Consider the following 15,748-nt stretch of genomic DNA (forward strand, 5'->3'; position numbering starts at 1 on the left):
GAATTAAGGTAACCTGGTCTTTCCTTCTTTAATTATGGAGAGTGAAACTGGAAAGCTTGGCCAATGGTAGCTTCTTCCCAGAGTTTAGTTTAAGAGCCATGATATCAACTTCCAAGGCTGTTGTTTTGTTCTTTTTGTTTTAAGATTATACTATGTCTATAATCTATTCTTTAGGAAAGAACTGGTGTTGATTTAAAAAAAAAAAAAAAAGCATAGTTTACAATTCTGGGTTGGGTTTCCAGGGTGTTCCTCAAGTCTGGATCTCAGCTATGTTTCTTGAGCCTGAGCTAAGAGTTTTGTTGAATGCTTATTGAAATCATTCAAATATAGGGAAAACTCCATTTCCCAAACTGCCTGTTATGGTTGAAGGTTTGATCATATTTGAGCCCTACCCCCAATCTTGCCTATGATGAGTGCAAGACAGCCACACAAGCCCTGGGAAGGCACTTCCAGATCACTCGATTAAGAACTTTACCGGGCTCCTGGGTGGCTCAGTTGGTTAATCGGCTGCCTTTGGTTCAGGTTGTGATCCTGGGGTCCTGGGCTCTCTGCTCAGTGGGGAGCCTGCTTCTCCCTCTCCCTTTGCCTGCTACTCTGCCTGCTTGGGTGCTCTCTCTCTGTCAAATAAATACATAAATAAGAATCTTTAAGAACTTTACAACTTGCAAGTGAGAATTAGTCCTTTAGAAGAGAGAGAAAGAAACTGAGAGAACTAACAGATAAAGCCCACCCAAGACAAGGCCTTTATTACAGGACAGCAGGACAACACGGAAGGGATGCTTTTAGTCCCCAGCCCGTTCTGTAGATTCGGAACAAAAAATGTTTACCTGTAATACTGCTCTCCCACTCCACTCACCTGTTGGACATAGCTACCCTACTCTAAGAGGGAAAAACCTGACTTCAAAGCACATGTAATAGAACCCCCTATCGGCTCTGATACTCGATGTACCAAGAGATGGAACAGTTCACCGGTTCAAGCATGCTAATGCTCTTTCATGGAGAAAGTGGAAAATGGGGGCGAGTGGCAATTTAGAGAAGAAGGGGGAAGAGAACAAAGGGCCCCAGACACAGCAAAGTCAAACTGAATGAACAGGCAGTCCTCCTTTTAACGTCTCTAAAAGTACAGTCTGGGTTTCTGGGGGCAAACCAGTTAGCTGCTTCTGCTTTTTCTTCCCCTCATACTCTTTAAAGCTTCCCTGATCAGTCCCCAGACTCACTTGAGCCCTAGTTGGGCTGGTTTCAGTCAGTATGGGGCTGACCAAGGACAAGGCCTTTTGTTCCCTACCGAAAGTCTCAGTGGTCATGTATTACATTTCTAACCCTCACCAAGTATGCCTCTGGTCACATGAATGGATCAAAGCAAATCCATTTGCATTCTCGGAAACGCAGCTCAAAGCACATGTTTTCTTGATGGTGCCGCTGTCATTTCTGTGTGATTAACAAACATCACTTATTGAACACTCATTCGGGACACTATTGGGGGATAGAAAGATGAGTCAGTTGCTTAAGGAGGTGAAGATACCTAGCAAGTGAAGCAGGTCCTCACATGGCAAAATATAATACCGTAAGTTTTAAAAACTGCATTTGCTTCTTATTGTCCCATTTTCTAATATGTTTGCCACCTGCATCTCAGAAGCTGGTGGAGATGCCTGCAGTAGAAGGCTCTAGTTTATGCTTAGGCAGTTGGGCATCTGAAAACTAATATCTTTTAAAATAAAAACATTACCTTTCCTCTTCCCCACTTCCCCTCCTCAACTCAAGACTGAGTCAGAAAGTTGTGCTTCGTGGGTTGTTACAGGGAAAGAAAGAATCCAATCTCTTTGGGTTACCTTGACCTATAATAATTATAATTACTGTTTTCTAAGTTTACTATATTCATCTAGTGTATAAGCTATCAGAAGGAATCCTTACACTATACAAGGTAACTGTTATCCCTATTCTGTAGGCAAGAAAACTGTGGTTTCATGTGGCTAAGGAAACTAACACAAAGCTGGTAAGAAGCGAAGCCCAGATCTGAACCTGTGTTTGTATGACCTGAAGCTCAGCCTTTAACCACATCATGATGCTTCAACGTACAGCATTGCAACTGAAGATGCTCTCTCTTCCCTTTGCAAGGAACCTTACCCAGTGCAGAATGGCACCTGTCTGAAATATACCAAAATCCCGTGTGGGGTGAAAGCTGCATCTGTCACTTAAAAGCACTACAGTTTCAGACACACTCTGGAATGGAAGGATGTTGACCAAAGAGGCCAAGTTATGTGTGTGCGGTCACAGGCAACATTTCTTTTCCATATTTGTGGTACGAAAAGTAACCACAAGAACAAACTTCTTCCCTTCCTCTTCCAAAGGCAATGAAGCCGGACTTCTTGGTCTACAAACAGAAAAATCTCCAAGTCTCATATACTGGGGCCCCTGAAAGAGGCAATAAAGACTAGACACCATCAGGTGGGCTTCAGGCAATAAAAAGAGATACTCAAGGGCACCGGTAGCAGTGAAAATACCGTGTGTGTGCAAATGTTGTGTCTCTCTATATACCATATGGTTAGTATGCATCTTTTGACAAGCACCCATTTCAAGATTGTGTTCACATACGCATATTCTCAACCGTCATAGCAAGGCCGAGAGGAGGAAGGGGTACCGATTCTAATTTTCCAGATTAAAAAGAAGACACAATAAGTTACTTGAAAAGCAAAACAAAGCATTATTTTCAAAAAATTCTAAAAGTTTGACGTACCCTGGGCTTCAAAGGGGGGTATGCGAAGACCTCACTTTTCTTTCAGCTGCCCTTGGGGCACAGTTCTGCACACAGAATTTCAGATCTGGTGGGCGGCTCTAAAGGTCCTCTCTCGAACGGCTTTATTTGCAGATGAGGAAGCCTGGGCCCGGAGAGTCGCTGACAGACTTGTCTGGGGGGGACGGAGGCGGAATCTGACAGGTCTCCTGACCGTTCCTAAGCCTGCCAGCATCCCCTCCACGGCATGACCTAAGCACAGCGTGCTGGTAACTGATGTGAGAACGCAGACTGCCGTTCCCCGGTCCCCAGGCCCACGGCGAGGGCGGGCGGGCGCGCCCCAGGACCACCTCGGCAGCCCCCTCGGCGCCCGGCCACCGCCCCCGCCGCGGCCGCCGCCCCCGCTGCCCGCACCGCGCCTCAAACTAGACGCGAGCGCCGAGGAGGGCGGGAGGGTCTTTCACAACAAAAGGCAAAATTACGTTCCCGGGGATCAGAACGTCCTTAGGGAGCCTGGGGGTCTGCAGTACGACCCCGGAAAAGAGAGGCCTCGCCTGCAAAGCTATCCAACCTGAGGGCGGCGGGGGCGGCGGCCAGGCGGGGGCGGCGGCCAGGCGGTCGGCCGGACGCCCCGCTCGGGCCCGGGAGTGGGGGCTGAGGGGACGGCCCCAGGCCCGCGGTCTGCCAGCGGAGGCGAGCGGCAGCCCGGGCAGGCGGGGTCCTTCCTGGCAGGAACTCTCCGGTCGGCGCGCCGCCGGCCAGCCCTTCCTCTGCTCCCCTCCCCCACACGCCCCCTCCCCCCAGGGCCCTTTCCCTTTCTTTCTTTCCCGGCCCTCGCGCCCCCACCCCGACGGCGCCCGCTCTGCGGCTCGCCCAATGGCGGCGGGGCCCGGGCGTGCATCAGCTGATCCGCCCCGGCTCCCGGCGGCTGGGAGCCAATCAGGGCGCCGGGGGCGGCCCGGGCCGCAGATAAAGAGTGTGCGGCCGCGAGCAGCCCCGCAGAGCCGAGAATGGGAGAAGAGTGGAGCTTCTGAGCGGCACACCGGCCTTCTCTCTTCGCCGCACCTCGCTCTCGAGGCCTGCCCGCCCTGCCGCCTGCTCGCCGTCCAGGTAAGCACGCCGCCGGCCCGGGGTCTCGAAGTGGTGCGCGCCGCCCCTGCAGCCCCCCGAACCCGGACTGTCGACCCCGCGGCTCGGGGCAGCCCCTTGCATCTCCCGCCCCTACGGTGCTCCTCTGCCCCGGCGCCCTCCGCGTGCTTTCGCCGCCCGCGGCTCCCGGAGGCTCTGGGCTGGCGATTGTGGGGTGCGCTGATCGCCAGGCTTGGAGGAGGGCGGGGAGTTGTTTTGATCTTTCTTTCGTTGCTCGCGGCCCTAAGCGCCGCCCCTGGAGGTCGCTCGGCGAGGCGAACGGTGGAGTCACTGCTCGGGCCCAGCGCTCCCAGCTCGGCGGTGTTGTGTGCGCTGCGGATGGAGTGGCTGGGTGGCCCTGCTGGGTGGCCCCACGGGAGCCTCGCTCTCCTGCTCCGCGGTGGCGGGCCTTGGGGGACCGTCGTGGTCTGGAGGATCTCTAGACGCCTACACTGAGGCGAGTGGCTGTGGGCGTCGGTAGTATGGGCCGCTCCTGCGCGGGTCCCGGGGGCCTTGCAGTGTGACTAAACAATGGGGAAACGGGCCCGGCTTGGCCGGCGGGCGCAGCGGGCGGAGAGGCCTGGCCCGGCAGAGGCAGCGACGGTGCGCTGCCCCAACCCCCGACACCCCTACTCCCTCCCAGCCTCGGCCCTCGGAGGGATATGGCTCCCTCGGCCAGGCCCTGAGATTCGGTCGGGGGCCCGAGGGGCGGGGCGCCGACTTCAGGGACATTTCATTGGGAAAGGGCTGCTCTCAAAGTGGATTATCCCAACTGCCCCGGGGGCGGGAAGCGGGGAACCCCCCCCAGCCGCCAATCCGCAAAGACCACCAACAACGAAGATGAAGACGACGTGGAGTCGCGGTCCTCGGAGTCCCCCTCCAACTGCTTCGGCTTCGTCGCCTACTCCACGAACTCCGGAGAGAAATCGCGAGTCAAGATTAAGACCGTGGCCCACCAGTCCTCGTATTCCTCTTCGGCCCGATGCGATCCCGAACGCTCCCTGACCCCTTCTCCGTCTCCGTCTCCCTCGCCCAGAAAGCTCTGGTGCATGGACCAGCGGGAGCCCTCGGAGAACCAGGAGAGGCGGGAGCGCAACTCCAAAAGGAGAAGGGCCAGGGAGGGCTACCCCAACGATCCGATTGATCTCCTGTGGCTGGGGTGAGTGAAGAGACAGGGAGGAAGACCCCGGAGCCGGCGACAGCTGCAGGAACAGCTAGAAAGCGCAGAATCCCATTTTTACGCCACATAAATTTGGGCACCGAGTTACCAGTCGATAACAGTAGGCTAGAACGTTGACATCTAATTCGTCTCACCGAAAAGAGCAGGAAATCTGGAACTGAGGCTTGAAGGGGGAAAGTGTCGCTGGATATTGTTGTAACAGGTTGGGGGGAAGGCCAGAGACTGGATTGTAGACTTTGTAGTGGGAGCTGAAGGGGTCCGGTGTTGTTCCTTCTGGCCTTTAAAGGCAGGCATGGGGGTGGGGAAGGTTTGAGGGGCGGTGTGTGACCCACCGAGGCCTCTGCACTCGCGGTATGCAGAGGATATGGAAAGGGACCGGTTCTCCAATGCGGTGCGGGAGACCAGACGGAGGAGGTTCTGCTCTTCCCCAAGGGAAAGGGTGAGGCTCTCCGAGGGGGAAGCAGTTCTGTTTTCAGCTGGGCAAACATGGACGGTTGCCCATAGAAACTTAGCCACTGTACTTCAGAAAGTTGCCCAAGTCGTTGGAGAACAATGTGTTCCCTTTCCAGCCACTCTGGGCCACGGAGCTGGGGGGTGGGGGTGGGGGTACAACGTTTCCTCTTGTGTTGGGTTTCTCTTCTTTCAGACGTTTTGTGGCAGTGGCTTGCAGTTTTTAGCGTGCCTCAGCTTTTGAAAACCCAGATCTTTTTGTTACTCAAGTGGGAATTTCCTCATGCAAGTTCTCTGGTGGAATCCGAGAATGTTCTTTGCAAATGTAAATCTACCTTCCTAAGTGAGAAGCCCTTGGAAATGATGGCAGTGTGCATCTTAGAATCCACGCAGATCAGCTTTTTTGATACCTGAGGGATTTGTAATAACTGTGCTGCTCTTAGGAAGCCCACCAGCCTTTTAAATCTTCTAGCTAGCCCCTTTATTTCTTCTCCCTACCGTCTCAGTGGGTGGGGTGACTTTGGGAGAGGTGGAAGAATCTCCAAAAAGGGTTTTTCACAGAGATGGCGGGTAGGATGCAAGGAAAAGACAGGGCTGATGCAGCAACCATAGCAGCCAAGCCTTTCTGTGGCTGGATTTTACTCATGTTGGGAGAGAGATATCTTCTGTAAACACTCTTTCTGAACTTTAGTGTATTGTTTTGGGAGCCCCCTCCCGCCCAGTGTCCCCTACCTTGGCTACACTGAGAAAATAAAGCTTAATCTTCACAGGTGTGGATTCTAGCTTGAGGAAGCCTAGAGGGAGATTTTTGTCTGAGATAAAAACTTAAATCCCTCTGAAAGCAGCACAAATAACTCTACCCTGGAGAGGGTGACTTCCAAAGGGAAGGGATGACATTCCCATTGTGACTTTTTGGTTTGATGGTCCTCACTGAGTCATTCTTGCAGAGGATCAGTTTGGAGTCTGATCATTGTTTGGTCGGTTCTTCTCTGCAGAACAACGTCCACCATGGCCACCTCCGCGAGTTCCCACCTGAACAAAGGCATCAAGCAGTTGTATATGTCCCTGCCTCAGGGCGAGAAAGTGCAAGCTATGTATATTTGGATCGACGGGACTGGAGAAGGATTACGTTGCAAGACCCGGACCTTGGACAGCGAGCCCAAGTGTATAGAAGGTGAGAGACCAAGCCGAGTGGGAGCCATGTGGGAGTGGGAGCAGCCTGAAACCAAGCCGCTAGATTTGGCCGCTTTATTATTCTGTTTGTCAAGCTTTCCTAAGGCAGGGTTTCTCAGACTTCATTCAGTCGACGTTAAGCTCCTCCACTCCCTCAAAGCATAGCAACAATGGACCCCTTTATTTCAATAGAACCTTCCATGTAAGCCAGTATATTGAAGAAGAAAGATAAAAGTCTAGTTGGGGCAGGAGAAGGGGCCGGAGACTTCGCTAACTTGGGCAACCCTACTTAGCTGGCTGTGAGGCATCTGCAAGAACCCAGTTTGAAAACTACTGCTCTAACCTGACTGCTACTATCTATTTCACAAACTCTTTGAATACTGTTTTATCAGTGAGGTTCTGGATGCAAAGCAGACTCTGTAAAGTGGTTTCTAAATAGGACAAGCCGTTTATTTGTTTCTAGTTGATTCCACTTTTGGAAATTCTTAAACCACCTGATTGCTTATCACACCAGGAGCTCTTATATAAGAGTTGTGACCTTCATTTTTCAGTCTAGAGCAAGCCATAGCCCTCCTACTTCTGGAAGGGGACCAGAGGAAAAAATATCACCTCTTGCCTACTTTAAGGATGACTTACTCTTCTGATAATATTCACATTGGAGTGAATGCGTGACCATAAATACTAAATACTAAAATAAAGTATATAGTGTGTATCTGCTTTGTGGTAGGTATTAGGCACTGGGTGGGGGGCTACAAGATAAGAGTCTGGTCTCTTTGCCTTCAGAGAACTCATAGTCAACTTGGGAGATGAAGAAACCAGCCTTTAAAACAAGTTGGGGAAAGTAGATAAGTGATAATGGGATCAGCTTTGACTAGTCGTCCATTCTCTCATCTGTGGAATAAGGACATAACTTGAGCTGGAATAGTCCCTAGATGCAGTGGGGAGATAAAGAAGCAACACAGGTGGCCTAGCAGGGGAATCAGAATCTGTTTCTTCTGTTCCATTTTTTTTAAGTGATGACTGACTTCCTGGTTGAGTCAGAATATTTCAGTTTGTCTCCTTGGTGTCCAGTAGACGGACTTAGGGAAGATACATCAATCATTCTCAGGTTGTTTTTGTGACTATTACTTTTCTTAAGGAATTGTTGCAGTGGTCTTACTTGCAGCTCGCATAGGAAGGACGGTAAAGCTTTGTGCAGTTGCCCGAGTTTGCATATTCATAGCAGGAGTCCTGTATGTGTGACTTTTTGGAAAGAAAGTGTAGATCTTTAGACGTAGAAAGGTTAAGGAAGGGGCTGTACTCTTGCCTGAAAAGCTCTGCATTTTTAGCCTAATTTTCCCTTCTCTTTTTACCCCAGAGTTGCCTGAGTGGAATTTTGATGGCTCTAGTACCTTTCAGTCTGAAGGCTCCAACAGTGACATGTATCTTGTCCCTGCTGCCATGTTTCGGGACCCTTTCCGCAAGGACCCCAACAAGCTGGTGTTCTGTGAAGTCTTCAAGTACAACCGAAAGCCTGCAGGTGTGTATAGGATAGGTATGGGTGCCCCCTCCTCAATCTATGAATGTTGTAAAAAGGGGAAGTACAGGAGATTCCAAAGTCAGTACTGGGAACACTAGACTAGACTAATCTCGTGTCTCAGAACTGTTTCAGGAGACTGGGCGATTAGACATGCATTTTCAGCCTGAGCTTCCTCATTCAGAGAGGTGGTGTGATCCCGTCTACCCACAGTCTCCTATTGGTTATGTAAAACAACAGTGAATTCCTTTAAATCTATCAGCAGAGTTCCCTCATGACATAGCCCTCCCACCTTGCCCCTAGATTGGAAAAACATGGATTCTGAGTCAGAATGATGGGTTTGAATTCTGGATCTGTCATTTAACTGGTTTTGAACCTTGGCAAATTGTTTATCCCCTGTACTTAGTTTCCCTGATTGTAAAAGGAGGGGGAAATAAACGAAGCCCCCCACCCTCCCCACTGTTTATAGTCTCTTGCTCCACTCTGCCAGTGTGACTTGCGACAAGTCATTTCGTGCCTGGACCTTAACTGCCTCTGTTTTGAGAGGCAGTACCATATTGTGGTAAAGGGCATGAGCTCTGGAGCCAAGGTAGCCGCAGCCTTACCAGTTCTGCTACTTGCCCTGTAAGCTGGGCGGGCCGCCCGGTGTCTGAGCTGAGCTGCATTTTCTCCTTTGTAAGAGGAGAGGCTTTAAAATACTTCCCTCAGGGTCACTAGAAAGACTCCGTTGTGGGTTTTCCTTCATGTAGAGGTTTTAAAGCGGTTTTTTGGAACATAGTTAAGCAGCTGATAATAAGTCTGTATTTACTTATTTTAAAGTTCTTTTCCAGCTTAGACATTGTTTCCAGTTGAGCTCATCTCATTTTAATATTTTACTTTAGTGCTAGCCGACTTAGCCCTTCATCTTCTCACCTGGAATGGGAGGCCCCCAATAGACATGATTCTCTCAATGACAATTGTACGTTTGTCTCTAAATGCTTGAGAAACTAGGGATAAGGCTGACAACTAAAAGCAGCTGTCTTGTGCATAGAGAGTTTAAGTGCCTGCTATGTGGTACTTGGGAGGTGGCCAGCAGGCAGATAAGGTACAAAGTTGCTGTGTTCTTGGATCCACGGTCATGGGATTTCTTTGTGACCCAGGAGTCTCTATAGATGTACAATTACCGCTTCTCCCATTTTCCCTGCTGAGGCTGATGGGACACCCAACAAAGGTTTATTATTCTAGGTCAGTTCACCTTATAGTTCACACTTTAGCTCTGTGGAATCCAAAGACCTTTGTCCCAGCAGCACTGGGATTCAGTGTATTTGCCCATATGTCTCTAATGGCGCATTGACTCTTTTTCTTTCTCTAGAGACCAATTTGAGGCATACCTGTAAACGGATAATGGACATGGTGAGCAATCAGCATCCTTGGTTTGGAATGGAACAGGAATATACGCTCATGGGCACAGATGGTCACCCTTTTGGTTGGCCTTCCAATGGCTTCCCTGGGCCCCAAGGTAAGTCCCTCCGGTGAGATGTGAACTTCTTGCTCCCTAGTTGCTTAATTGCCAGGGAAAGACTCCTTCCCCAGAGATGACAGTGACTCCTTATGCATCAGAAAAGCTATGGGAATATCACTGAGGCTGGCTGAATTAATACTGTAAAGAGGCCTCCTGTTACCCAAAGCCTGATGTGGATATTTAAGACACTCACATGGGGGGAACCCCTCTGACTCCACCGAGGTTATGGCCAAGAGGAGCCCCCTGACACCGTACCCCCACCTCCCAGTGAAGGCAGGTCTAATGATGCCAGAGAGCAAGTATTGAGAGCTTTCTGATTTCTAACTTCTGTGGAAAGGGATTTCTTGGTATCCTGTCTCTTGACTTTCCATGTTAATGCCTCTGCAGGTCCATACTACTGTGGTGTGGGAGCTGACAAAGCCTATGGCAGGGATATCGTGGAGGCTCACTACCGGGCCTGCTTGTACGCCGGCATCAAGATCGCTGGAACAAATGCTGAGGTCATGCCTGCCCAGGTAAATGACTTGTTCATCCATAGGACGTATGGGCCAGTGGGGACTCTTGCTGGCACCCCTCGTTTACCCTAAACTTAGGTGGGTTGGAATAGAGGTGAGAAAAGAGCAGGGTTTGGAGCTTGTGAAGTGGGGGTCAGAAGTTGACATTATTTTAAAGTCCAGCCATGTTGTTCTCTTTAGTGGGAATTCCAGATAGGACCCTGTGAAGGAATCGACATGGGAGATCATCTCTGGGTGGCCCGTTTCATCTTGCATCGTGTATGTGAAGACTTTGGAGTGATAGCGACCTTTGATCCTAAGCCCATTCCTGGGAACTGGAATGGTGCGGGCTGCCACACCAACTTCAGCACCAAGGCCATGCGAGAGGAGAATGGTCTGAAGTGAGTGCCTTCTCCTGATGGGGCCATCTTCCTTTCTTTGCCAGCATCCTTGCCAAGGGTTTGATGTGTTGGGGCTAATAATCCAGATTTCATTCGTATCTTAGCTTTTAGCACTTGGCTTTAAAAGTTGTCTTCTAATTCTCTTGTTTCGTTCCTATTTGAAGAGTACCAAAACATAATCTAGGAACAGAATCCAAGGATAGCGATTGGAAAGGGGGACCTAATTTAATGTGTTTGAAAATCTTCAATATGAAATAACTTAGTAACAGTAAAAGCACGTGAATGAACTTAATGCTTCTGGTGGGGCAGGGTCTTTGATTAGGGTCTTTTCGTTCAACAAATACCATCTACTGAGCGTCCAGGACCATTCTGAGGCACTGGGTGGGACACACAGGTAAGAAGGCAGAGTTGCTACCCTCACAGATTATTTGATCTGTGGGGACAATGTTTTGGTGAATTGTGAACAGTCTTTGATAGATGAGTCCCTCCATGCCATTGAAGGACAGATTTCCTGGTGCCAGGTTGTACCCCGATCTTTTCTCTTTCCTCCAGGTACATTGAGGAGTCCATTGAGAAACTGAGCAAGCGGCACCACTACCACATTCGAGCCTACGATCCCAAGGGGGGCCTGGATAATGCCCGGCGCCTAACTGGATTCCACGAAACGTCCAACATCAACGACTTTTCTGCCGGCGTGGCCAACCGTGGTGCTAGCATCCGCATTCCCCGGACTGTCGGCCAGGAGAAGAAGGGTTACTTTGAAGACCGTCGCCCCTCTGCCAACTGTGACCCCTTTTCAGTGACAGAAGCCCTCATCCGCACGTGTCTTCTCAACGAAACTGGCGATGAACCCTTCCAGTACAAAAACTAAGCGGACTAGACTTGCAGCCATCAAACCCCTCCTAATTCTCCATCTTGCCTCCATGTTTGCCCCTCTCTTGACTGTCCTAATAGCTATAACTCAAAGGGAGGAATATCAAGGTCTTTTTTTATTCCTCATGCCCAGTTAATATCTCTTTGCTTTCTTTGGCCAGGATAGAGGGGTCAGGTTCTTAATCTTTTTACGACCCACCCTCCCCTACCTTTTTTTCCTTGTCACTGAAGCTGTCTAGTACGTTAGTGGGGAGGGGGTGGGGAGACATAACCACTGTTTTCCATTTAATCAGGTGTGTTTGTCCAATAGGCGTAGCTATCTGGACAGAGCATAGTGTTTGTGAAGGGAGGGGGAGGGCTCTTTCTTCAAGGTAGCTGAGTGTTGGGGGCGGGGGGGGGTTACTTACTCTGGGGTTAGGTTAGGATTTCCCCTCTTGGTGGGAAGTTCCACTTCATGTAAGCTTATAACCAACTCTATTAAAAATGAGACTTAGGAGATAACCAGGCAGGAAAATGCACCCCGTCCTCTGGGTACAGTGCTTCCCTTACGTGGGGCAAAATGGCCCCCCTGTGAAGACAAGCTCAGCATAAGGATGGATTGACCTACCTTAGAAGAAAAAGTTCTCATTGCTTGGTCCTCCATTTATAACACAAAGCAGAGTAGTATTTTTATATTTAAATGTAAAAACAAAAAAATTATATATATGGGTGTGCAGATATGTGTGTTTTTTTTCCTAAAGGAGGAAGAACATTTTGGTCATTGGGAACCAAATTTGAGGTGAAAGGTCTGGTTGGAAATAAGGATCTCCTATTGAGTGGGGGTGAGGGAGGCAGTGCTTGCAAAGCTAGCTATCTGGGGCTCTTCGCTATTCCCTCGATGCCGCTGTAGGGTGGGTCCTCTATGCTCTGCCCACTTTTGGGGTGGGGGGTGTGGGGAGGAAGGGGCGGACACCGGTCGGGTAACAGGTGGAAGCACATTGTGGAAGGAGCAGTCCCCTGGGCCCTGTGGCTTTGATTTGAAAGACACACATGTCCACACAGAGGTTGAGAAATAAGAGTTGGCTGGTCAACTTGAGCATGTTACTGACAAGGGGTTATTGGGTCGATTTTTCTGGTGGGATGAGCATGTCCCTAAAGCAGGCCTTTTGATATATTAAAATTTTTAAGAAGCGAAACCAGAAGTTTAGATTTTAATCCTGTTCATAGGGTTTCTAAGTCTTTGTTTTTCCAGAATCTCTTGTTTGCTTCAACTGTCCCCTTCCCATCTCTGCTGTCTGAGGAGATGGGGGCAGCCCTGGAGTCAGAACACCTGTCGTTTTGTATCCTGGTGTCTATTCTCTGAGTGTGAGATTCTCCTTTACTTTGTTAAGATTCCTGAGGATTTACTTCTCCTTTTATAATACGAAGCGAACCCCACCTTCATCCCTACATTTCCACTGCGGTGTCTGCCTGTTTTCGTGGTGGTCATGTTGGCTGCAGCAGGCCTGCCGTGGCTTTCTCTTGTCGTGACGACTTCCAGTTGCCATGTACAGTATGTTCAGCGTTCGATAGCTCCTCGATGTAAACAGACTGTTAACTGCCCGGAGCAGCTCTTATAAATCAACATAACATCAGATCTCTTCTGACTTGATTCTTTGTGTTTCTTTTAAGTCCCTGTGTGCCTTTTTCTTTTCTTTCCTACCCAAAAAGGGGAATTTTTTTTTTTAGAGAAAAAGCACAAGTTTACTTGTTCTGGGTACTTTTAAAAATCTATCCTGAGTCGCGTTGCCAACCAGCTTTTCCCTGTACTTCAGGTGTTTGGAATCTCAGGATGAAGGCATATCCCAGCCCTAGTTTTGTAGTAGGGTACAAACCCCAACCCTCCCCTCCCTGTGCTCCAGACCTTGGCTTTGACTTACAACACTATAACATTGTCTTAAGCACCCCTCTGGCTTCACTTAATAGCAGCCTGAGATCGTTAAAACTTCCCAGCATCCCTACTGGTCATGATTTTATCCTTACCCAACTGCCAATGGTTCTTCTAGACAGCACATACTGACCCTGTGGCTACCCTGGTCGAAGCCTTCCGAGGCTGGCTGTGCTCAGGGCCAGCTAGCCCAGATATGCCTTGGATGTGCCTTCCCTGGCACTAGCCCCAATGAGCTGCCCATGATTCCCCCAAAAGCTCCACATGACACCTCTGTGCCCTTGTTCTTGGTCCCTTTACCTGAAGGTAGTTCTCACACCTTGCCTGGTTTACTCTGACCTTAGTTCGTGTCCATACCAGGCCAGGTAGGAGCTCCCTCCCCCATAGTGCTGTGCACATACTCCAGCCAAACACACTATCCACCCAACACTTTAACCTAATGGGCCAGGACTGTGTGCAGTAGTAGTTACTGTCTTGAAGAGGTAATGTCCTCTTTCAGTTTGTAAGTAAGTGGGGCTTGTCACCGCAAACTTAGAGGTCACCATTTTCTTTGGGCAAGTGTATATTTTGCTCTAGTTGTAAGCAATCCTGGATATATGTGTTTTTGTTTCATTTTGTTTTTCCCCAGGAAGGTTGGCTCCTGACACTTTCAAAGTAGGATAATCTTACTGGTTTGCTGGGTATGGTCCCAGCTTGTATTGGTTGTTTCATTAGGATTGTTAGAGTGTCCTCTCTCACTAAGCATTCTGGTTTTGCTGATAAGTTGTGGGGTGTTTTTTTCTGTTGAAGCTCTACTTCCCCCTTCCTAGCTGAAATTGGCTTCCCTCCACTGGAGTACCCCTTGCGGCCCTTGGGGGGGAGGGGGAGGAGGGAGGAGGGTATGTTATCTGCAGCCAAGCACTAGATCAAGGCAATGGTCTGGGCATAGTTCGCCGGCAAAGATTACACAAAAAGGAATTCTAAATTAATACAATCAGACTTAGGTGGAAACAAGTTTATTTCCTTCTCCACCCCTCACCTAGAATTAGCTTTGACCTGCCCCCGTTCGCAGTGCAATCCCCTTGTATTTCTAAGGTCTTTTTTTTTTTTTTTTTTTTAATGGCTGATGTAACAGACACTGGGTTACTTGATAAGTTATCAGTGATAGATGAAGCAGAATGGCAGCCAAGCCTCCAGGCTTAAAGAGACCGAGGCCAGTGTTCACAAAAGGACCTCTCCATTTTCAGCATGAGTTTCCTTAATTTCATCCTGCCAGTTACTGGGTAGGAGGTAAATGACAGCACAGGCTGACAGAGGAATGTCAGGGAGCAAATGGAGGATCCCATGGCATTCCTTGTATGGTCACACTGGGGCCGTTTAACAAGCCCGGGATCACACAGAAGTATGGAAGTTCCTAAACACACCCGTGGCACCAAGACTTCAAATGTCTTACCAAAGGCTTCCCTTAGGTAAATCCAGCTACTGCTTGGCCCTTAACACCCATCAAGTCAAGTCTAGAAAGTAACTTGCTATCCTAAAGAAAGCCCACCCCTCAACAGGACAGTTTGATATAAACTTTAGGAAGGCAGGGGTCCTGGTTTTCTCTCCCAGCACTATCTCCCTGTCCTGTCATGGTGCCTGAAGGACTTGCCTAATGAATTATTTTTAAGTATCAGTTTCGTGAGTTCTAAGCCTTTTGGCTCTATTGGTGACATCAAACCCATGAAGTCTCGGTGGTCTGGCTGTGTTCTAACCCAGGTCATGGCACTGAAGTTAAGTTCTGTTTTACTGAGCTTAATGACTGCTGGCTCGCTTAATTCTGGCTGGAGTCAGGCTGCCAAGAGCCTTGTGTGGCTTCATGAGTTATAACTAATACAAAGTGGCAATTCATTATGTAATTCCAAAGGCTTCAGGTAAATTGCAACTGTAAACAAATTTGAGCTGACTAGAGCCTTGCCATTTTATAGCCTTTAGCTCAATCACCAACCACTCATTTAAGAAAATGTCATTCTTGATTTTACAATATGCAGCTATATGCACATCCACAGAGGTACAGGATAGGCACACACCATATTTGGATGGACATGCATATATGTACACGAGACACACCATACGGATATCCTGCATGAACCTTTTCCCCAAGATACAGCATCTTATGAAGGAGACAGGAACTTAGGAGGACCTCTTCTAGAAGCAGCACACCTTCAGTAGAATTCACTGGGCTGATAAGCTGTCACTAGGAGCGGGGAGGCAGGCCATAGAAGCTGTGAAGTCTTCAAGCATGGTTCTGCGGCCAACCCTTTCTCTGCTTTATGGATAGGAGATTTTTAGGCACTGTCAGCTTAGAAGTATTTGTCTATGGTGCACTGCCCAGAGCCCTCTGATGTCAGGGGCGGGTGTCCTAGCCCCACTTTAC

General features: G+C 49.2%; 1 protein-coding gene across 2 annotated transcripts; it reads left to right on the top strand.

The window, feature by feature from the left end:
• The first annotated feature begins 3,691 nt into the window (after positions 1-3,691).
• Positions 3,692-13,062, top strand: GLUL (glutamate-ammonia ligase). 2 transcript variants are annotated; one of them, XM_040636313.1, is made up of 7 exons: positions 3,692-3,841; positions 6,485-6,663; positions 8,020-8,181; positions 9,530-9,676; positions 10,067-10,194; positions 10,375-10,574; positions 11,127-13,062. In XM_040636313.1, exons 2-7 carry the CDS (start codon positions 6,498-6,500, stop codon positions 11,443-11,445), a joined length of 1,122 nt encoding a protein of 373 aa, XP_040492247.1. In that variant the 5' UTR covers positions 3,692-3,841; positions 6,485-6,497; the 3' UTR covers positions 11,446-13,062. The 2 variants fall into 2 exon arrangements, with proteins under 2 accessions (XP_040492247.1, XP_008699345.1); XM_008701123.2 differs by lacking the exon at positions 3,692-3,841 and adding an exon at positions 4,896-5,018.
• The last annotated feature ends 2,686 nt before the right edge of the window (positions 13,063-15,748 follow it).

The sequence above is a fragment of the Ursus maritimus genome, unplaced genomic scaffold, assembly GCF_017311325.1.
Source record: "Ursus maritimus isolate PB19 unplaced genomic scaffold, ASM1731132v1 scaffold_2, whole genome shotgun sequence".
Taxonomy (NCBI): Eukaryota; Metazoa; Chordata; class Mammalia; order Carnivora; family Ursidae; genus Ursus; species Ursus maritimus.

What these genes read in the sequence shown, in the direction of transcription:
- GLUL (XM_008701123.2), top strand. Translation starts at nt 4,909, where the DNA reads ATGGACCAGCGGGAGCCCTCGGAGAACCAGGAGAGGCGGGAGCGCAAC. An exon ending in CGAGCCCAAGTGTATAGAAG is followed by an intron (nt 6,664 to 8,019) that starts GTGAGAGACCAA and finishes TTTTTACCCCAG; the next exon opens with AGTTGCCTGAGTGGAATTTT. An exon ending in CTGAGGTCATGCCTGCCCAG is followed by an intron (nt 10,195 to 10,374) that starts GTAAATGACTTG and finishes TGTTCTCTTTAG; the next exon opens with TGGGAATTCCAGATAGGACC.